Consider the following 18,140-nt stretch of genomic DNA (forward strand, 5'->3'; position numbering starts at 1 on the left):
ACCCGTCACCACCAACACACCAACCACCCAAACAACAACAACAACATCTTCTACCAGTAGAAATGCTCCCTTGCAGGCCACAACCAGACGACAGTATCCTGTTCCCCTCAGTAAACTTCCTCTGCAATTTTCCCTTCTTGGTAAGAAATTTAGTGTGTTTAGGCAGTTGGCGGAATATTGATGATGATAAAAAACAATACTTAACTGTAACTGAATGCTTACTGTATTCTTTGCACATGCTCTAAAGTTGTACAAGATATTGCAGGCCTTTGTAAGCTAAAAGATTTCTACTTAAACTGTAGTGGATTCGCCTGCTCCGTCCTGCACTGAAGGAGAGTACCTGCCTAGGTTTGTTTACCCAACACCAAGTCATGGAGACCATCTGAATGCTCGAGTCAATGAAGAATTTGAAATGAGGATCAAAGCCCAAGCTTCACAATCAATGTAAGGACATCTATCTGCTGACACAATCTTGCATCTAAATCGGCTTAGACGAGTTGTTCATAGCGCCTCAAGTATCAACCACAAATTGATATTCTAAATAATAATTATTTTTGTTTTATTACAGAGTAGGGGATATCATCTTCAGTGGACCCCTGAATACCACCAAACGTAGGATCGCACAGGGAGAGTTTTACATTCGATGGACCCCTACTCAAGACAATCTCGGAGACCATGTTCCAATTTGCTTTATTGCTGAAGCAACTCTTTCGTAGGTTTCTTTAATTTATGCATCCAACTACAATACTTTATTTAAATATACTGTATTTGTATTAAGCGACAAAAATGTCTCTCCCGTTCCAATATCTACCATAAAAGTGACGACTTGCTGTCTAAAATCCATCTCAGGTCTCAGAAGTATCAGTCTGAAATGCGATGTGTTGTGCTGAATGTTGAACATGGTGAGTATTGACATTTTTAACACTTTCGAATCAGTTACAAAGCAAACTTTGTTTGTTACACTACATTTAATTGACAGTTATGTTGTTGAGGAATTGGTTGCAGCTGATAAAATAACGCAATGTGTTTAGATTTTGCCCCTGTTTACACAAGATAAATATGTAGATAGCCTACGGTTTTTTAATCTTTATATCTTGATTTAGGAACAAATTTGTTGACACACAGGGAAAAACACCCTCACAACCATCTTCGTCTGTTTACACCAACCCGGTATCACACGATTTCATGCGGAAATTAATCTATTGAATCGTGTCCAAGAGCACGATTTTCTCTGATTCACAGAACGAAATGTTAACCCCTATATTTTGAATGGGAGCATTTCTCTGACTTTTTCTTGCTACACAGAACAACATTTAAACAAAGGCACAGTGCATCCTCTTGTTATGGATAGTCAAAACAATAATCCGATTTTTCAGATTTTTGCAGCAGACTTCCTCAAAAACTGAAAATAACCACGTCCCCTCAAACCAGACTTAAAGCAGAATGTACTATAACTACTTTGGTCAACAGCGGAAAACATAGTAGTTCTACAATAACTGCTCTAGTCTAAACATGTCTTTTCAAAGGCCTGCGTCCACGTCATGTGACTGTCAAGGTTGGTTGCTATGGTGGTTGCAATGGACGCTGCTATCGCTGAAAACCAAACATGGATGACACGGAAAATGCAATATTAACATTCTGCGTTTTTCCAAATGTGTTTTGATAACAGTTCTAGTTATAATTGTGCCTTTAATGACATAATCTTCATTCAGTGATTGTATATGATGTTGAGTAGGTAAACTATCATCCATGCTAGGTTTGCAGCGATAACAGCATACATAGCAACCCCTATAGCAAACAACCCCGACAGTCACATGACGTAGACGCAGGCCCATTGAGGCCAAAAAAAGGCCATGTTTTCCGCTGTGGACCAAGGTAGTTGGACTACTTTTTTTTACAAGACTGGGTTGAAGGGTCTTGATTAGTTTCAGGTTTTGCGGATATCTGCTGCAAAAATCAGAAAAATTGGATTGTTGTTTTCACCTATCCATAACCAGAGGGTGCACTGCCCTACCCCCCTTCTGAAGTCCAAAAAAATCTTGTTTTAAGTGTCGTTCTGAGTAGCTAGAAAAAAGTCTGAGAAACGCTCCCATTCAAAATGCATGGGTTAGTATTTCGTTCTGTGTGGCACGAAAAAGTGTGAGAAACGCTCATATAAGTAGACTATGCAGCCTTTATTTTCTTGGCGTTATAACGACATCCTTTCTTGTTGTATCGATATAAATTCTCGTTATATATTTATTCTCAAAATTTATATTGACGGTATGAGACTATATCCCTATAGATAATTTTTTGTTGCTTTTTCAAAGAATATATATATATACATATATACATACATATATATATATATATATATACATGGCATACATACATATATATATATACAGATATATATATATACATATATACATACATATATATATATATATACATATACACATATATATATATATATACATATACACACATATATATATACACACATATATATATACATATACACACAGCAGTATATATATATATATATATATATTATATATATATATATTATATTATATATATATATATATACACACACACACACACACACCACACACACACACACACCACACACACACACACACACACACACACACACACACACACACACACACACACACATATATATAATATTGATAGATAATCTACCAGTTTAGACCGAGAAAAAATCTCTCTTAATCAGGATCTAAACGGTTTGCAAGTTTTAATTTGTGGAGGGATTGAAAACGCTTTTAATAGCAGTAATTCTCTATTGGGTATGTTTGTAATCATGAAAAAATCAACAAACTTTACAATTCTCCACACCAGTTAAAGCCCACATGACCTGCAATGAAACCTCAATGACAGTAGAGTTGGATAAAGCCTCATTCAACGGGCTCAGTGAAGATCACCTGCAGCTGATTGATTCCAGCAGCACAGCCTGCAGTCTACACTCCAATGGCACTCATGTCATTGGTATCATCCCTCTAAATGCATGTGGTACTACGATTGAGGTAATGCAGATATTATGTAAGGTATAATCTGTGTTGGGTTGTGTGGTTGTCCGAAAGGAATGCACCTTACAGGCGTGCATATATTTTTCCGGTAACACATACGTTTTCGAACAAGTTAATTTTCTCAATACGCAACGCTGTACAATAAGAAGTACTCTCAAAATAAAAACTTTTAGCTCAGAATGTGTTACACATTCTTATCAGAGAAATATATGTGTCTGACTAATGCCTTGAACAAAATCAGGCACGATAATTTATATGATCCCCCTGTCACACCTTGACGATTTGGAAGACGTATCCCAAATTTATCAAAAGACAGAGAAACGCTGGCATACGCCGGCCCGGCATAATATGTATATTTTTTACTTTGGTCGTATGCATACAATATTCATAACGTGCTTAACGTATACATAACGTTTTAGTAACTTATCCAGAACCTATCAATAAATTATAGAATAGCGTATAGACGAATGCCAGCGCATGACAACGAACACCTAGCGTGTGGCTAGCGTGCGCGATTCATGTCCATAGATAGTCTTAGACGTATGGCCAAAGATATAGACGTATGCATAGCAGGTGGCACCGTATCACCAATGGTGTATAAAAGCTGGTTCAAATCACTACCACAGTAGACCCCGCGCTGTCAACATGGTCAAGAAAACTCCATAGGACTCTGCTAGCCTTGGCAATAGGCGTGTACATGGACGCTCACCTACGCCTACATCATCATCCCCTGGAGAAGATGCGGTTGTGGAAAAAAAAATTAGACGCCTGCGACGTACTACGACTTATGCCAGCGTATACCACGATGCTCCAGCGTAGGCCGACTTAAACGTATTCAAAACATACCCATAACTTATTGACGTATTCCAGCGTGTTCGCCAAATTGTTCATGACATCGGCATACGTTTTTCAAAATCGTCAAGGTGTGACAGGGGCATGAGATTCACATGGAATTTAAATCTTACCGTACTCTAAATAGACCTGAGATGTCTGACGATATCCGAAACTGCAACCTCTCATTTGGGATCTCAACACTAGAATTTGCACTGGATATGGTATAAAATGTTGAAAATGAATTCATTGATATCCAAAGATATGCTGATATGGTTACCATCTGTGATTTTGTTTATGCTACTATGACATTATGTACGTGTCCTTGATCTGCAGGAGGATAATGATAATCTCATCTTCAAGAATGAGATCACCACTTTTGAAGAGGTCAGAGACATCATAACCAGGAAACATCTGTTGGAAATTGGGTTTTCCTGCCAGTACCCAAAGCGTGGAAATGTAACCCTGGGGTTCACAATACACAGGGACAACTTTACATTAATAGAGCGGGGCTTTGGGATGTTCACCTATAGCTTTGAATTCTACCCAGACAACCATTTTGGCACAATGGTCAGTCCCAGTTTATACCCACTGGACTATGAAGTTGGAGAGAAGATTTACATGCAAATACAAGCCACGTCTTCAGTCAATAACACTGTGCTGTTCGTGGAGTCCTGCAGAGCTTCACCTTACGATAACCCAAATTACCAGCCAAACTACCCCATCATAGAGAATGGGTAAAACTACCTTCCTACCTATTTGTCTTCATTACTTTATGTTTGTTTAGCTGAAAAACAACAAAAAACAACTATGTTGCATATGTTCTTGATGTAAAGGGCGATATTTAATTTGTGATCTCTTTTTATGTTGATCGATTTCAACTAGGTGTATAATGGACCCCACAGTTGTCATCTATTCCCCAAGTCATAATAAACAGTTTCGGATTTCAATTGATGCCTTCAAATTCATAGGAATACATGACCAGGTAAAACCAAATTAATTCAACAAAGTAGATAAAACTGCAGAAGAACAGATAAAGTGTGGCAATGTATTGACGGGATATCTCATTATGTACAGGTGTACATCAGCTGTTCGGTCATTCTATGTGAGGCTGGGAACAACAACACCAGGTGCGCCAAGGGATGTGTAACATCGAACCAGCAGCATCATCGAAGAAAGAGAGAGGCTGTTATTGAAACAGGAGTCCACTTCATTTCCCAGGGTCCTTTGCGTTTGCGAAGCACACCAGCAAGTGAGAGCAGAGGTAATGTTGAAACCCTTCATTTGTGGCTATACATTGCAAACAACAATATCATTTTTTTAAACAAGTACATATGACTTCTTGAAATATCTTGTATTTATTTACTCTAGTGACCGGTCTGAATCTGAACCTGGCCTTCATCGCCGGATGCCTTCTAGCAGCAATTGCCATGATCTGTGGAGTGATGATTCAGAGATTCAAGAGGGCTGCTGTACAGTATCAGCCTTTGCCAACAACTGAGCAATAAGATATCAGATATCAAACCACACTCTACGACCCAGAGTCTTTTCCCTTACGAGTTTATTAGCTTTCTTTGAGATAAATGTAAATCACTTTTGACATTTTCAAATGTAAAAAGTGGTGGGTGTGCCTGGGTGTTAGACATGTCTTTCTGTGATATGTGATCGTTTTTTTAGAGGGGGGGGGGTTAGATCTTATTTTCTGTCTCTTTAAAACTTATGACACTTGCTAATTATTAATGTTTTCAACCTTGCCTCACACTACCTTACCATAAATGTTGGCATAATATTTCGAAAGACTATTCCAAAAGTTTATTAACAATTATTAATGACTACCGCTTGAATAAAAATGAATGATTCTCTTAACTATTGTAGAGAGTTGTACTTTGTACGTTGTACAAGCCCTACATATGCATATGATTCTGCTCGTTAAAAAAGGACAGCAAGGAATATATAAATATATCAAAAATACTTTGCGTTCATAAACGTCAGCACTAGTACTTAAATATATATTCACAGTGTATCTGGATACCTATTGTATTTGTACTAGACATTATTATTTTTAATTTAAACGCTTATTGATCAGCCCAAAAAAGTTATCAAATTTCTCAGTCATGCATGATTACCAGTACCTTAGGTCTCCAAAAAGCTTGGTGCCCAAATCACCATAGGGGGCATTATAAATTCTGGTCTTAGTTAAACACTCTTCATGGCTTCCGATTGATTAGAAATTCTGAAACTTTTTTGCCATTTGGACCCATAATGTCTGTCAGGATAGATTTGGTTGCAGTGTGATTCTTGGCAACACTTCTAAAATCATCTACATCATCTCATTGCATTCTCAAATGACCCCCAAATTTCCTTACTTATCCAGGGTTGGATCGCGGGGGCAGCAGCTCTAGCAGACATCAACATTTTGCAATATTCACTCAATCACACAGTGATTGATGAATGCTAAACTAAACGCTAATTCTCCATTTCCATCGCAAGTCCTCGGCAGAAGGAGGCTGGAACTTGAAGCGTACCAGGAACATAGAGGACACATCCCTTAACTTGCATTCATTTTGTGTCAATATCTCGTTCCACCGTAAAGCATTTTGGTAGAATTGGCAAAAACAGCCAACTTAAGAATGCCTCTATAGGCGTTTTTTTGGTCCCCAATGAACGTTCAAACTTTTTGTGTGTCAGTCTCTTAACAGACTTAATTATACCACTGTGAAGGGGGTCGCCGGCCCTCCGCGCGTCGGGGCCGGACAACGCCCCTTAACAGTGGTATAATGAGCACATACCACAGCCTGGCGTGATCTATTGCTTAAATATATAATAGGATAATATAATTTTATATATCATAATATCATGGCCAAAAGCTCTGTGCGCCTCCGGATGGCCGTAGCGCGGGGAGCTCACGTAGGGATTGGGCTCCGCGGTGTTTGTTTACCGGCGTTGCTATGGTTACCGGTCTTGTTAAAGCCCAGTTCAGACCAAAGATTCACCTTGCAACGGCTTGCAACGAGACGGTTTTAGAACGTCACAGGGGCGGTGTGAACGGGTCGTTGCAAGGTGTTGCAAGGAGTCGCAAGGAGTTGCAAGGAGTCGCCAGAGATTGAACATGTCAAATCGCAAGGTCCAGTTTTAGAACGCGGCGATTTAACTATTTCGCTTCAGCCAATCACAGCACAGAACAACATGTACGTCACGGCCTTACTCTGTCCCGGTACCGTACTGTCCACTCCAGCATAAAAATATCAGATTGAAATATCCGATATCCGGAGAATGACAAAACACAATAACTCTAGCCTACTCTCAAGCAAAAAAAAAAAAAAACGAATTGCAAACCTAACTAATTGCAAACCTAACTAATCTAACCTAACCTACGCAAATGATGCCGTTGCGGCTCTCAGCTGAGCCAGAACGTTCACAGTTGCTATGGAAACCATCTAGCGTCGCAGCCCGTTGCAGCCAGTGTGAACGGCCCAGTTTTAGAACGTCGCAGCCCGTCTCGTCGCAAGGAGTTGCGAGTTGCAAGCCGTTGCAAGGTGAATCTTTGGTCTGAACTGGGCTTTAAGGAAGCACGTCAATTCTCGGCGCGACAATTCTCCCGCACAGAGCAGAACTGTGGCCTATTCTACACATTTATTTTTCTTAATTATAATTATATTATTCATTTTTACTGAATTTGTTTTTTATTACTAAAAAAAAACTAAAAAAAAATTGCTGTTGCCGGTGTGCAACACCGAGTAAACGGTGTTGGCCTCAACACCGGTAATACCGTATACTGCAACCATAGTGGTATCAATAGTGACTCGGACCTTGGTCTTCTTTGTATCTGGATCCCTGGGTTATCCATCTCTCTTGAAGGCTATACAAGCTGTATCTTAATAAGCAAGGACTGGTAGGTAGCCTTTCCCTTCAGCACATTCCATTTCAAGGAGGTCACCCAGTTCTCTGAGCTTGTTGTCGTCTTTGTTGGTTTGTTTTGGAATATCATCAATCCTTTTAAGCAGTGCCTTTCATATGACTTCTGGAGTCCCATTACAGTCCTCAAGACGTTTCCAAACCATGTTGAAACCTGCAAGGGGATTGAAAACGTGCACTGAACAAATTATCTTTGCTTGTTCTGCTGAATCATCTCCTAGCCATTTGACCATCAACTTCAATTCTTCTCTGGCAGTCAAGTTCAAGTTCTGGGTGACACTCACAAAATAAGCTTTCCATGAACAGTAATGGTCAGGTGATCATTAAACTCGAGAAGGCCAGAGATGAAAAGTTCTCTGCGCATGCTGTATTTAGCGAGGGCTTTGCGGGGTTCAGGTGCAAAATCTCTGTCAGTATTGGTAGACTGCCGATAATTCTTAGATTGTCGCCTTTTGCTTGCTTCTTCTTCCTTGACCTCAGTGTCTCTCAAACTCATGCATTCTTGGCTTTCGTAAGTAGGTGTTTCGGCGTACGGATTCATGAGTGATCTGTGGGATTCCATTGACATCTGTTTCAATGGAGGTTCTTTGTGGAACAACTCTTGAGTGCTGCTGAATGTTGCTACTTTTCAAAAATGTGGGGTCCTGAGTGGCTCTCTCCACTTCGTTGTCCTCTTTTCGTAGGCTGCAGTTTTACCCTCAGTGGTGGCAGCAGCCCTTTTGCGTCAAAGAATTTGACGACTAGCATCAAGGCTAGATTTCTGTAGCATTACGCTATCTTCTTCTTCTTCAGGGAAAGCCACTTTAGCTTGGGTAGCCCTTGCCCTTGTACAGGCTCTGACAGTTGAAGAAACTGTCGACCCGGACCCTCTGCTGGACTGATGGAAGGATCTCCACGATTTCATGGATAACTTTGACTTAGCATCACGTTTGGAGGCCTCATGGTCCTCGGTTTCCTGATATCCATATTTTGTCTTTCTCTCTTTGCTAACTGCATCTTGCGACTGCATGGAGGCATCGTCATACTGGTTAATATTAAATTCAGCCTCAGGCCTAAAAATTTTTCTTTGTTTGGTTCCGGTTTCCGACCGACCCTGTCAATTTATGTGCGACCCAAATTATTTTATGAGCTTTATAAAAAATTATTATTTTTTTTTGATGCAAACTATAATTACGTTTTGGTACAGCACCTCTTCATTCTGTACAAGGATGAGCGAATTTTCTCGTTTTTAAATGAAAACAACCTACCTATCATTCGCTGCCGCTGGAAAAAATAAAATAAAAAAATAAAAAAAATTCCCTACCTACCCATGACCTCAACTGACAACCAACAGGAACCAAACTTTTTTTTTTTTTAGGCCTCATGGGACTTTTAGGTAAAAAGGCTATACTTTACCGTTTAAGGGTGAACGGTCTGGGGAAGACAAGGTTAGTACTTGACCCTAGAGTCTGATGCAACACTACACTAAATACAAACATTAAATGCATGCATTAAAAAAAATTCTCTCCAGTGTGCTCATTTTCCTAAGCATGCTCATGCCATGAAACATCTTAGATCATACTGCGATCAGGACATTTGTTTGTCTTCCTAGTGCTAATGGGTTAGACCTGATGAACGGGGTGAATTCGCAAACAAGTTTCTTATTGGTAAAAGGATAGCTCACAAAGTCTTGTTCCTTATGTAGACAGACAAGTTTTTATAAATGCCCAAGATATCCTGTAAGAATGCATCCTCCAATTGTTTCCACACCCTTTATAGTAGCAGAAAAACCAGTTATCAACAATTCTGGGAAAGGCCGATGGACTTGGCACCAGATATGTGAAACATTTCCTCATGGTATGTTGTGGGTGGGTCATCGACTGATGCTGAAGGTATAAGATGCTTTAGTACTGCTTATGGTACGCAAGTACTCTGGAGGAGAGATTCGGGCACAATGGCTTCCTTCTGGATTTTCTCAATCCAGTTGCTCCTGCTGATCTCCGTTGCATCTGCATCACATTTCACTGCAGGCACTGTTAGGGTCGTTCCCAAAGAAAAACACCTGAATGGATCCATTAAGGTAAGAACTTAAACAACATATATTTCAAGCAAGGTAATGGCATGAGGATATATATTTAAATTAGATTAGTTACAACTTTATACAAATATTCTGTGGGAGAAATTAGTTTCTTGCAACAGCACAGCAGCAGTGGAAAAACACAGGATAAAAATACAATACAATACAATAATACTTAAAGTATTTTTTCTAATGGTGTCACTGTGCATGTTAACTCAGGTATAAATGCAAACAATATTTTAACTTTTATTTTATTATTAACGGTTAATTTATGTAAATTTATTGTAAAGTGTCACCAAATATATATGAACATCATATTAACAAAATACTAACAAAAAAGACAAAAAAGTTTAACTTATGCTTCTGCTCATAATGAACTAATTATTTATTAGTCAGAATTTCAACAAATATGACAAAAATGCTGCTACATCAAATTGCCTCGAAGCCTTGTTGAAAGCTATTAGAAAGTGTTAACACAATTCATTTGTCTTCCTCACAGGTGGAAATATATTTCAGGCAAACTTACAGAAGCTGCTATCACTATTTCGATTGGAGATGCTTGAATGGTAACTGCGGAAAAATATCGGAAGCAAAAGAAGGTGTAATAGACGGTAGCACAAATTCAGCACCCCACACAAATGCTTGGTGTGAAACAGAAGTAGTGCAGTCAAGATATTACCCCAATGACGATTCATTTGACCTGAGGTGATTTTTCTCAATATTGATTATTGCTTCTAATGTTATTCAATATATTTAAGTTTTGAGGAATTAAATCAATCATTGTCAAAAATGGGCACCTTTCACCAATAGTTCAAGAGTTCTGCTATTTAGCTGCAACTTTGTTTCCATATATTAGGAAAGCTAGCTGCTGTTGGATTCCAACTGTGAATTTACGTGGGTCCTGGAGACTGTTCACACATGTGGACTTGAGGGAAAGATCTGATAACTGGCAGGCGAATGGCTCTCCAAATAATGCCATCATGCCCTTCCTGAGGTACGTCTTTACCTGAGCTATTGCCCATTACATTTTTTTTAAATTATTTAAAGACATTTTATGTTTGGTGAAGCTAAATTAGCTGAAATGTAAGTATTGAATGTGATACAATTAAAGTGTGTTAACATTAATGAATATTTATGTCATTTATTACAGTGAACCATAATTGTCTTTAATCTACTGGTGACTTTTGTCACCTTTTTATGTATCCAAACGTGTATCTTTTTAAAAGTTTATTGTTCTGATTATTGGCTGTTAATTGTCATTTCTGTGCTTAATGTTAGAGTTCCTTCAAACTGCCCAAGATCCTACCATCTGATGACAGATGACCCTGATGGTGATCGGGTGATTTGCAGATATGGAACCATCTTAAACAGAGAATGCGCTACATGCAATCAACCCCAAGGTTTTGAGCTGGATGAGGTTGGTAAAAGCATATAATAGTCAACATAATGTCAAAGGTACAACATGGATACGTAATGTATACGTTTTAAATGTGCTCCAAAAGGCATTCTGTCATAGACACTTACTTTAAGACTACGGCCCTATCTTGCATCCGGCGCAATTGACTTAATCACTGGCACATGTGTCGTTGCTAGTTTGCAACTGGCGCAGAGCGTTCTTTTCCCTCCTGTGCCACGCGTCGGTAAATTAGGGAATGATCTTGCGCCCCAAGGGGCAGCTCGGCGAAAGAAGGAGGCGTGTTCTGGCGCAAACGTTCCCTGGTGCTATCTTGCCGTTTCAGAAACCCCTTGCGCCACAAACCAGGAAATACCTGGTTTAAAGTCAGTGGCGCGTTGTTCAGATGCTATTTAAAGGGCGCATGCATAATGTTGCTTGTGCACCTCGCGCATACACTTAGCTTCTCTCATCTACCTAGCCACACATTCTTGGTAAATTATTTGGGAAAGAACAGCTGATACAGCGTAATAAGTTGTACTTTTAAATCAATGCATCTGCAAACACCGTACAGCAAACACATTTTCTTGACACAGACATCGTGTACATGCCCATAACTTTTAGGATTGATGAGTTTTTGATTGTGAGAAAACATTGGTTTACCGCGAGTGAGTGTTAAAAAGAATGAATGAATGCGGGCGCATGTGTGTATGGGTAATACACACGCGCGTGTTTGCGTCCATCTGTTTAAACACACGCAAACTAAACACTTAACGCATAATACAGTCCATGGCAATGTATATTAATGGGGGGACAGGGCATATTAGGAACACAAGTCGATAACGATAATGCATACAATACTGATAAGAAACAATGTTTATAATGTATTGCGTATATCATTAAATAGGAGTTACCGCATATCATATGTTATATCATATACGTTTTCTTTGCCAAAATTTATTTGAGGACTCAGTATTTCTGAAGTTGTTGAAGAAAACCTTATTCCATGTGTGAATTAGGACATATTATTTGGCCATAAACTGAGCCATTTGATGTTTGAAAATCATGTGCATCTGTCTCATCGGAGACTGCGCTGTCAAAATATCAACTCGTCAGATTAAAATGTGCTCATCAAAAGGGCTCTTAAAGGGGATTGGAGCTGGCACTCTCCTTGATTTATTGCACGTTACGCCCAAACCAAACCTACGGGTAATTAGGCTACTTCAGACCAACCCTTTTTAGATATGCGCCGGGCGTAAGAGTAATTTTTTTGCGCCGGTAAACTAGCGACATCGCCGTAGAACCGCCCACAAAGCTACTTGTGCTTGGCGCTTCTCACCTGCGTTTTAGACCGTTAAAATAGGGCCCTACATCTATCTATGGGTTTGAAGAGATAACATAAGGGAGGGGTGATGAGCAGAGTCTAGGTTTTTCTGAATGAAGACTACAATCTTTAAAAGTGTACCTTTGACTTACATTTATTCATGTTTCCTAATCGAACTCCTTTATATTCATTTTCTTAGAGAAACTGTGTCCTACACTACCGTTCCACATCATACACTGGGACGTATGGGTTTGAGTTGGTGCTGGAAGACTTTCCAAGAACCACCATCTCCTTGATCTCCACAAATGGAACTTCAACTCAGAGGTTACCTTTGCCTTCAAACAGAAAGAAACGTGCAGTCTACTACACATACTCTTACACCACTATCCCAGGCCCAACCACCACCACGACAGGCCCAACCACCATGACAACCAATAAGCCATGGTGGTGGCAACATCAAGGCCCAACCACTACCACCACAGGCCCAACCACCATGACAACCAATTACCCATGGTGGTGGCAACATCAAGGCCCAACCACCACCACGGCAGGCCCAACCACCACCACCACAGGCCCAACCACCACCACGGCAGGCCCAACCACCACCACGGCAGGCCCAACCACCACCACGGCAGGCCCAACCACCACCCCGTACCAAACCTACGCCAGGCAACCGTATCCTACTCCTCTCAGTCAAATTCCTCTTCAATTCTCCGTTCTAGGTAGGCAAGCGAGTCACATTTTGTCGTAATTTCATGAATGATTTATGCCTATACATGCTATTGTATAAACAGAGAAGCATCCTTTTACACTTTGTTTCAATTTAGCATGATTTAAGTACTTATTTGAGATATGCTTTCTCTGTAGCTATACAACATATTGCATGCTTTTGTAAGCTAAAATATTTCTACTTAAACTGTAGTGGATTCGCCTGTTCCGTCCTGCACTGAAGGAGAGTACCTGCCTAGGTTTGTTCACCCAACACCAAGTCATGGAGACCATCTGAAAGCTCAAGTCAATGAAGAATTTGAAATCACAGTCAAAGCAGTAGCTCAATATTCAACGTAAGTACACGTGTCTGCTGACAAGATCAACTTAAGAAATGAAATGAATCACCCAGAACTTGAAAATCGAGATAGTAATACATTTTTTTTGAATACAGAGTAGGTGATATCATCTTCACAGGACCCCTGGGTACCACCAAACACAGGATTGAACAGGGAGAGTTTTATCTGAGATGGACCCCGACTGTACACCAATTTGGAGACCAGGTTCCAATTTGCTTCATTGCGGAGGCAGCTTTTTCGTAGGTTTCTTTATTTTTAGCTCCCTCTCTTTATGCACTACAATTATATGACTATATTAGTAACAATAGTTATTAATAATGTATCACTAATGTATCTTTACAGTGCCAATGGTGAGAATACAATTTAAAGTGACTAATTCTTGGCTCAAATCAATTTCAGGTATCAGCAGTTACAGTCAGAAATGCGATGTGTTTGGGTGCATGTTGAACACGGTGAGAACTGACATTTTAGGTTTATGCTTAATGTGCCTGATGATGTTATGTATGTTTTTACATAAACAAGGAATAACTTACTTTAAATCTCTTCAACAGCTAAAGCACACGTGATCTGCAATGAAACCTCCATGACAGTAGAGTTGGAGAAAGCCGCATTTAAGGGACTAGATGAAGATCACCTGCGGCTAAATGATCCCGGCAGCACAGCCTGCAGACTACACTCCAATGGCACTCATGTCATTGGTTTCATCCCACTTAATGAATGTGGTACTATGATTAAGGTAATGGGGAAACTCCATCTAATAAATGTTATAGTATTTTGCGAATGGTTATGTTTGTCTTGACATCTGCTGATTTGGTTAATTTCACTTTATCATCTAAAACAGTGTTTTAAAGAGTGTTCCTGTTCTGCAGGAGGACGATGAAAACCTTTTGTTCTCAAATGAGATCACCACCTTTGAGGATGTCAGAGACATCGTTACCAGGAAACATCTTTTGGAAGTTCAGTTTTCCTGCCAGTACCCAAAGCGTGGAAACGTATCCCTTGGGTTTACAGTCCACAGGGACAACCAGACTATTACCGAGAAGGGCTTTGGGACGTTCACCTACAACTTTGAGTTCTACCCAGACATCCACTTCGACACAATGATCAATCCACACTTCTACCCGCTGGACTATGAAGTTGGAGATAAGATATACATGCAGATAGATGCCACGACTTCAATCAATAACACTGTTCTGTTTGTGGAGTCCTGTAGTGCTTCACCTTACGATAACCCCAATTACCAGCCCACCTACCCAATCATAGAGAACGGGTAAACTACCTTCCTACCTACTGGTCTTCATTACATTATTATTATTTTATTGTTTGTTCAGCTAAAAAAAGAAAATATATATACATAGGCCAAATGAACATGTTAAGCTTTGCATTCATTTTGAAAGATCTAACGCTTTCATTTTCTTTATCGCAATTGGCGAGGCTTTGTTTATTTCCTTTGGCAGCTGACCTTTGTAGCGCAAAACTGTTGCTTGATGGATTTCTGGAGAAAACAAAAGTAATCTGCAGTTTGCAAAGCCCCATTTAATAACCACAGAATGAATTTTGCCTCGAAATATCACCTCAAAGCAGAATACCCTCCCGAAACATCTGGGTTTCCCCGATCTAAATGACAGGAGTGCGGTCAGAGAATTCAATCAAATTGCATCGGAGACACCTTCTATAATTCACCCTCGAACTTATAACCATAACTGTTTCAGATGTAATTCATCACTATTTGATTTAAAAAAAAAAAAAAATTTGGGCTGAGAGTTTTAGGAAAGAGGGTGTTATCCCCATGTTTACAACCCACAACAACTTCATGATACCTTTTTAGTACCGTCACTGTGTAACTATTAAGATAGTTATAATGAGCGACGTTATTTCAGACTTGCGCCACACACAGTAGCGTTATACTATAGGTGTCCGGAAAGCCTACCCCTGACTGGGATGCGGACAATTGATAAATTGCTGCTCAGACGGAGCTTCACCATCCACAGAGACCATAGCGACTTAAAGTGTCCGAAAAGCTCAATCTTCTTGTGGACCACTCCTGCCCAGGCAGAGCTCCACACGTCCACACAAACCGGGCCACTGGGGACCCTTGTTCGGGACGTTATGGCGCGTTTGAAATGCATCACACCACCAGCAACAAGTTGCTCTTGTGGTGTAATTTCCTGGCTTTGTAGCACTTATAGCCTTCCCGTTTGTCTATGTGGGCATCGCTGCACGACGAGTCAGGGAAGAACAGTCATCATCGTTATGTTAGCTACATTTACCTCTTTAGCAAACCAGCTCGAAAACAAACAACAAAGCTTTACATTGTCTTGCAAGCACAGCAAGACCGTGCAATGCATAAATTGGTCACCAGATTAAAGCAGCAATAAAAAAATCGACCCATTAAAACGATCGTTGTGGTACAAATACAAAAAAAAACCATCTCATTACGGGGGAAGCCACCTTTGTTTGTCGGGTAGTACGGTTATCCTCGCTCTTCTGGGTGGTCTCTCGGGAGCACGAGTGGGACAGATTATATTATAACCAAAAGGGGCATAACTCACTGAGATGTTGCAAGAAGGCTGGGAAATTTCCCAACTTGTGCGGGTGGTGAACGATGCATCTCGAGCGCACCATTAGACTACCTCGTAGTCTGTTGCCACCTGGGTGCGCAGTAGAGTTGAACGTCCGCATTGTGTTTTGTGGAGAACGGCAAAAACAGAGTAGGCCTATTTCCCCCCCTTTTCTCTAAACTGGGGACTTATTTCAGTAATAATGACAAAATGGCATTGATTGTTGATGATTATTGGGCGATTGTTGACGATCATATAAGACAAATATTCTCTTCATTTACATTGCATCTCTGGTAGCACTTTATAATTTACACACTACACATCATAATTTACAATTTTATTGTTAATTCATTTTTGTTTGTCTAAAACAAAAAAAGTGGGTTTGGGTTAACTGGCTCTATAAGAGAAAAAGAAACTATTGATCATGATTAATCCCAGCAAATTGTTTGATTAATTAACAAAGGAATGTAATAGATTGACAGCACTCTTTATTGACAGCACTCTTTCTTTAATTGTAATCTTTATTTGCTCTTTCTTTTTACCTAGGTGTGTACAGGACTCCACTGTTGTCCTCTATCCCCCAAGTCATAATAAACAGTTTCGGTTTTCAATCGATGCCTTCAAATTCATAGGATTACATGACCAGGTAGGACATAATTTGTAAATAGGAGTAAATGAGGAACAGCTTGAATGTGGCAATGTATTGACAGGTTATCTCATTATGGGTCAGGTGTACATCAGCTGTTCGGTCATTCTATGTGAGGCTGGGAACCCCAACACCAGATGCTCCAGGGGATGTCTCCCAACCAACCCCATTGGTCGGCGCAGGAGATCGGCTGTGATTGAAACAGGAGCGCACTTCATTTCCCAGGGTCCTTTGCGTCTGCAAAGCACACCGGAAAACAAGAGCAGTGGTAAGTAGTTAAAAAATATTCATTTTAGCAACAACATCACTTTTAATACAAGTTGTTGGACTTTGTGGAATCCCTGGAATATCTGTAAAATCTAAAAATGTTGTATTTATTTACTTTAGTAACCGGCCTGAATCTCAACATGGCCTTCATCGCTGGATGCCTTCTAGCGGCGATTGCCATGATCTGTGGAGTGATGATTCACAAATTCAAGAGGCCTGCTGTTCGGTATCAGCCTTTGTCAAGCATTGAGCAATAGGTTATCAGTGAACATGGCTTGGATATCGAAATGTATGGGAAGGATATTGTTAATTAGCCTCACAAATTAATTATAATAAATAAGGAATTCTTTCAAAGTCTGATTATACAATATATATTGTTATTTCTTGTTTACTGTATCGAGATAGGTAATTGGTTATTGGTTCATATTATTCTTTTAATTCTCCAAATAATAATCTCAGCTCTAACTCATGATGATTATACTATAACATGATAATTAATAAAGCATTTTTTCTTGTAGCATAAATACACATCTGATGTTTATATTATTCTACACAACTACCACATCTACAATATTTTAATTATTTAATGAACATAGTTTGCTGTTGTGACTTTCTCACGCTGAAAAGCATTTTCCGCACATGCAAACATGTTACTAAGCATGCAAGGGGTTGTATAGAGACCCTATATCAACATGGAAGAGAAGCACAATCAAATAGAAAACAATAAACACATTTATTTTCCTTTCAATGAAAACTCGTGTTTGCGATGGACCATCATGCGGATTCAGTAGGCCTACCAAGGACATTGCCAAATCAATCACCCTCGCACAATATATATAGGCCTACAGTAAGAGACATATATCCATACATATATATATATATATATATACTGTTACGTATTTTAAGAATCTAAGCTACCCACACATAGACTTAATGAAGACCAAACTTATTAGCCGTAAATACCATACATAGCCACAAGGGGAGCCTTACTGAAGGCTGCAATAGATACTTTATCCACAGAGGGCAGCACCACAGACCAAGCGAG

The 18,140-nt window shown here is 39.7% G+C and overlaps 2 protein-coding genes across 3 annotated transcripts; both read left to right on the plus strand.

The window, feature by feature from the left end:
- Positions 1-2,879: 2,879 nt before the first annotated feature.
- Positions 2,880-5,514, plus strand: LOC130403669 (ZP domain-containing protein-like). Its single transcript, XM_056608085.1, has 5 exons — positions 2,880-3,032; positions 4,203-4,603; positions 4,752-4,851; positions 4,944-5,118; positions 5,238-5,514. Exons 1-5 carry the CDS (start codon positions 2,880-2,882, stop codon positions 5,372-5,374), a joined length of 966 nt encoding a protein of 321 aa, XP_056464060.1. The 3' UTR covers positions 5,375-5,514.
- A 4,150-nt stretch (positions 5,515-9,664) lies between these two features.
- Positions 9,665-17,858, plus strand: LOC130403041 (uncharacterized). 2 transcript variants are annotated; one of them, XM_056607159.1, is made up of 14 exons: positions 9,665-9,840; positions 10,337-10,542; positions 10,694-10,831; positions 11,116-11,254; positions 12,754-13,036; positions 13,127-13,276; positions 13,477-13,618; positions 13,717-13,860; positions 14,021-14,073; positions 14,173-14,357; positions 14,491-14,891; positions 16,729-16,828; positions 16,913-17,096; positions 17,216-17,857. In XM_056607159.1, exons 1-14 carry the CDS (start codon positions 9,715-9,717, stop codon positions 17,350-17,352), a joined length of 2,388 nt encoding a protein of 795 aa, XP_056463134.1. In that variant the 5' UTR covers positions 9,665-9,714; the 3' UTR covers positions 17,353-17,857. The 2 variants fall into 2 exon arrangements, with proteins under 2 accessions (XP_056463134.1, XP_056463133.1); XM_056607158.1 differs by having other exon boundaries at positions 12,754-13,276; positions 17,216-17,858.
- The last annotated feature ends 282 nt before the right edge of the window (positions 17,859-18,140 follow it).

The sequence above is a fragment of the Gadus chalcogrammus genome, chromosome 14, assembly GCF_026213295.1.
Source record: "Gadus chalcogrammus isolate NIFS_2021 chromosome 14, NIFS_Gcha_1.0, whole genome shotgun sequence".
Lineage (NCBI taxonomy): Eukaryota > Metazoa > Chordata > Actinopteri > Gadiformes > Gadidae > Gadus > Gadus chalcogrammus.

Coding starts and splice junctions, on each gene's coding strand:
- LOC130403669 (XM_056608085.1), top strand. CDS start 2,880: ATGACAGTAGAGTTGGATAAAGCCTCATTCAACGGGCTCAGTGAAGAT. Junction 3,033..4,202: donor CATGTGGTACTACGATTGAG/GTAATGCAGATA, acceptor CTTGATCTGCAG/GAGGATAATGATAATCTCAT. Junction 4,852..4,943: donor TCATAGGAATACATGACCAG/GTAAAACCAAAT, acceptor CATTATGTACAG/GTGTACATCAGCTGTTCGGT.
- LOC130403041 (XM_056607158.1), top strand. CDS start 9,715: ATGGCTTCCTTCTGGATTTTCTCAATCCAGTTGCTCCTGCTGATCTCC. Junction 13,861..14,020: donor ATTGCGGAGGCAGCTTTTTC/GTAGGTTTCTTT, acceptor AATCAATTTCAG/GTATCAGCAGTTACAGTCAG. Junction 14,358..14,490: donor AATGTGGTACTATGATTAAG/GTAATGGGGAAA, acceptor CCTGTTCTGCAG/GAGGACGATGAAAACCTTTT.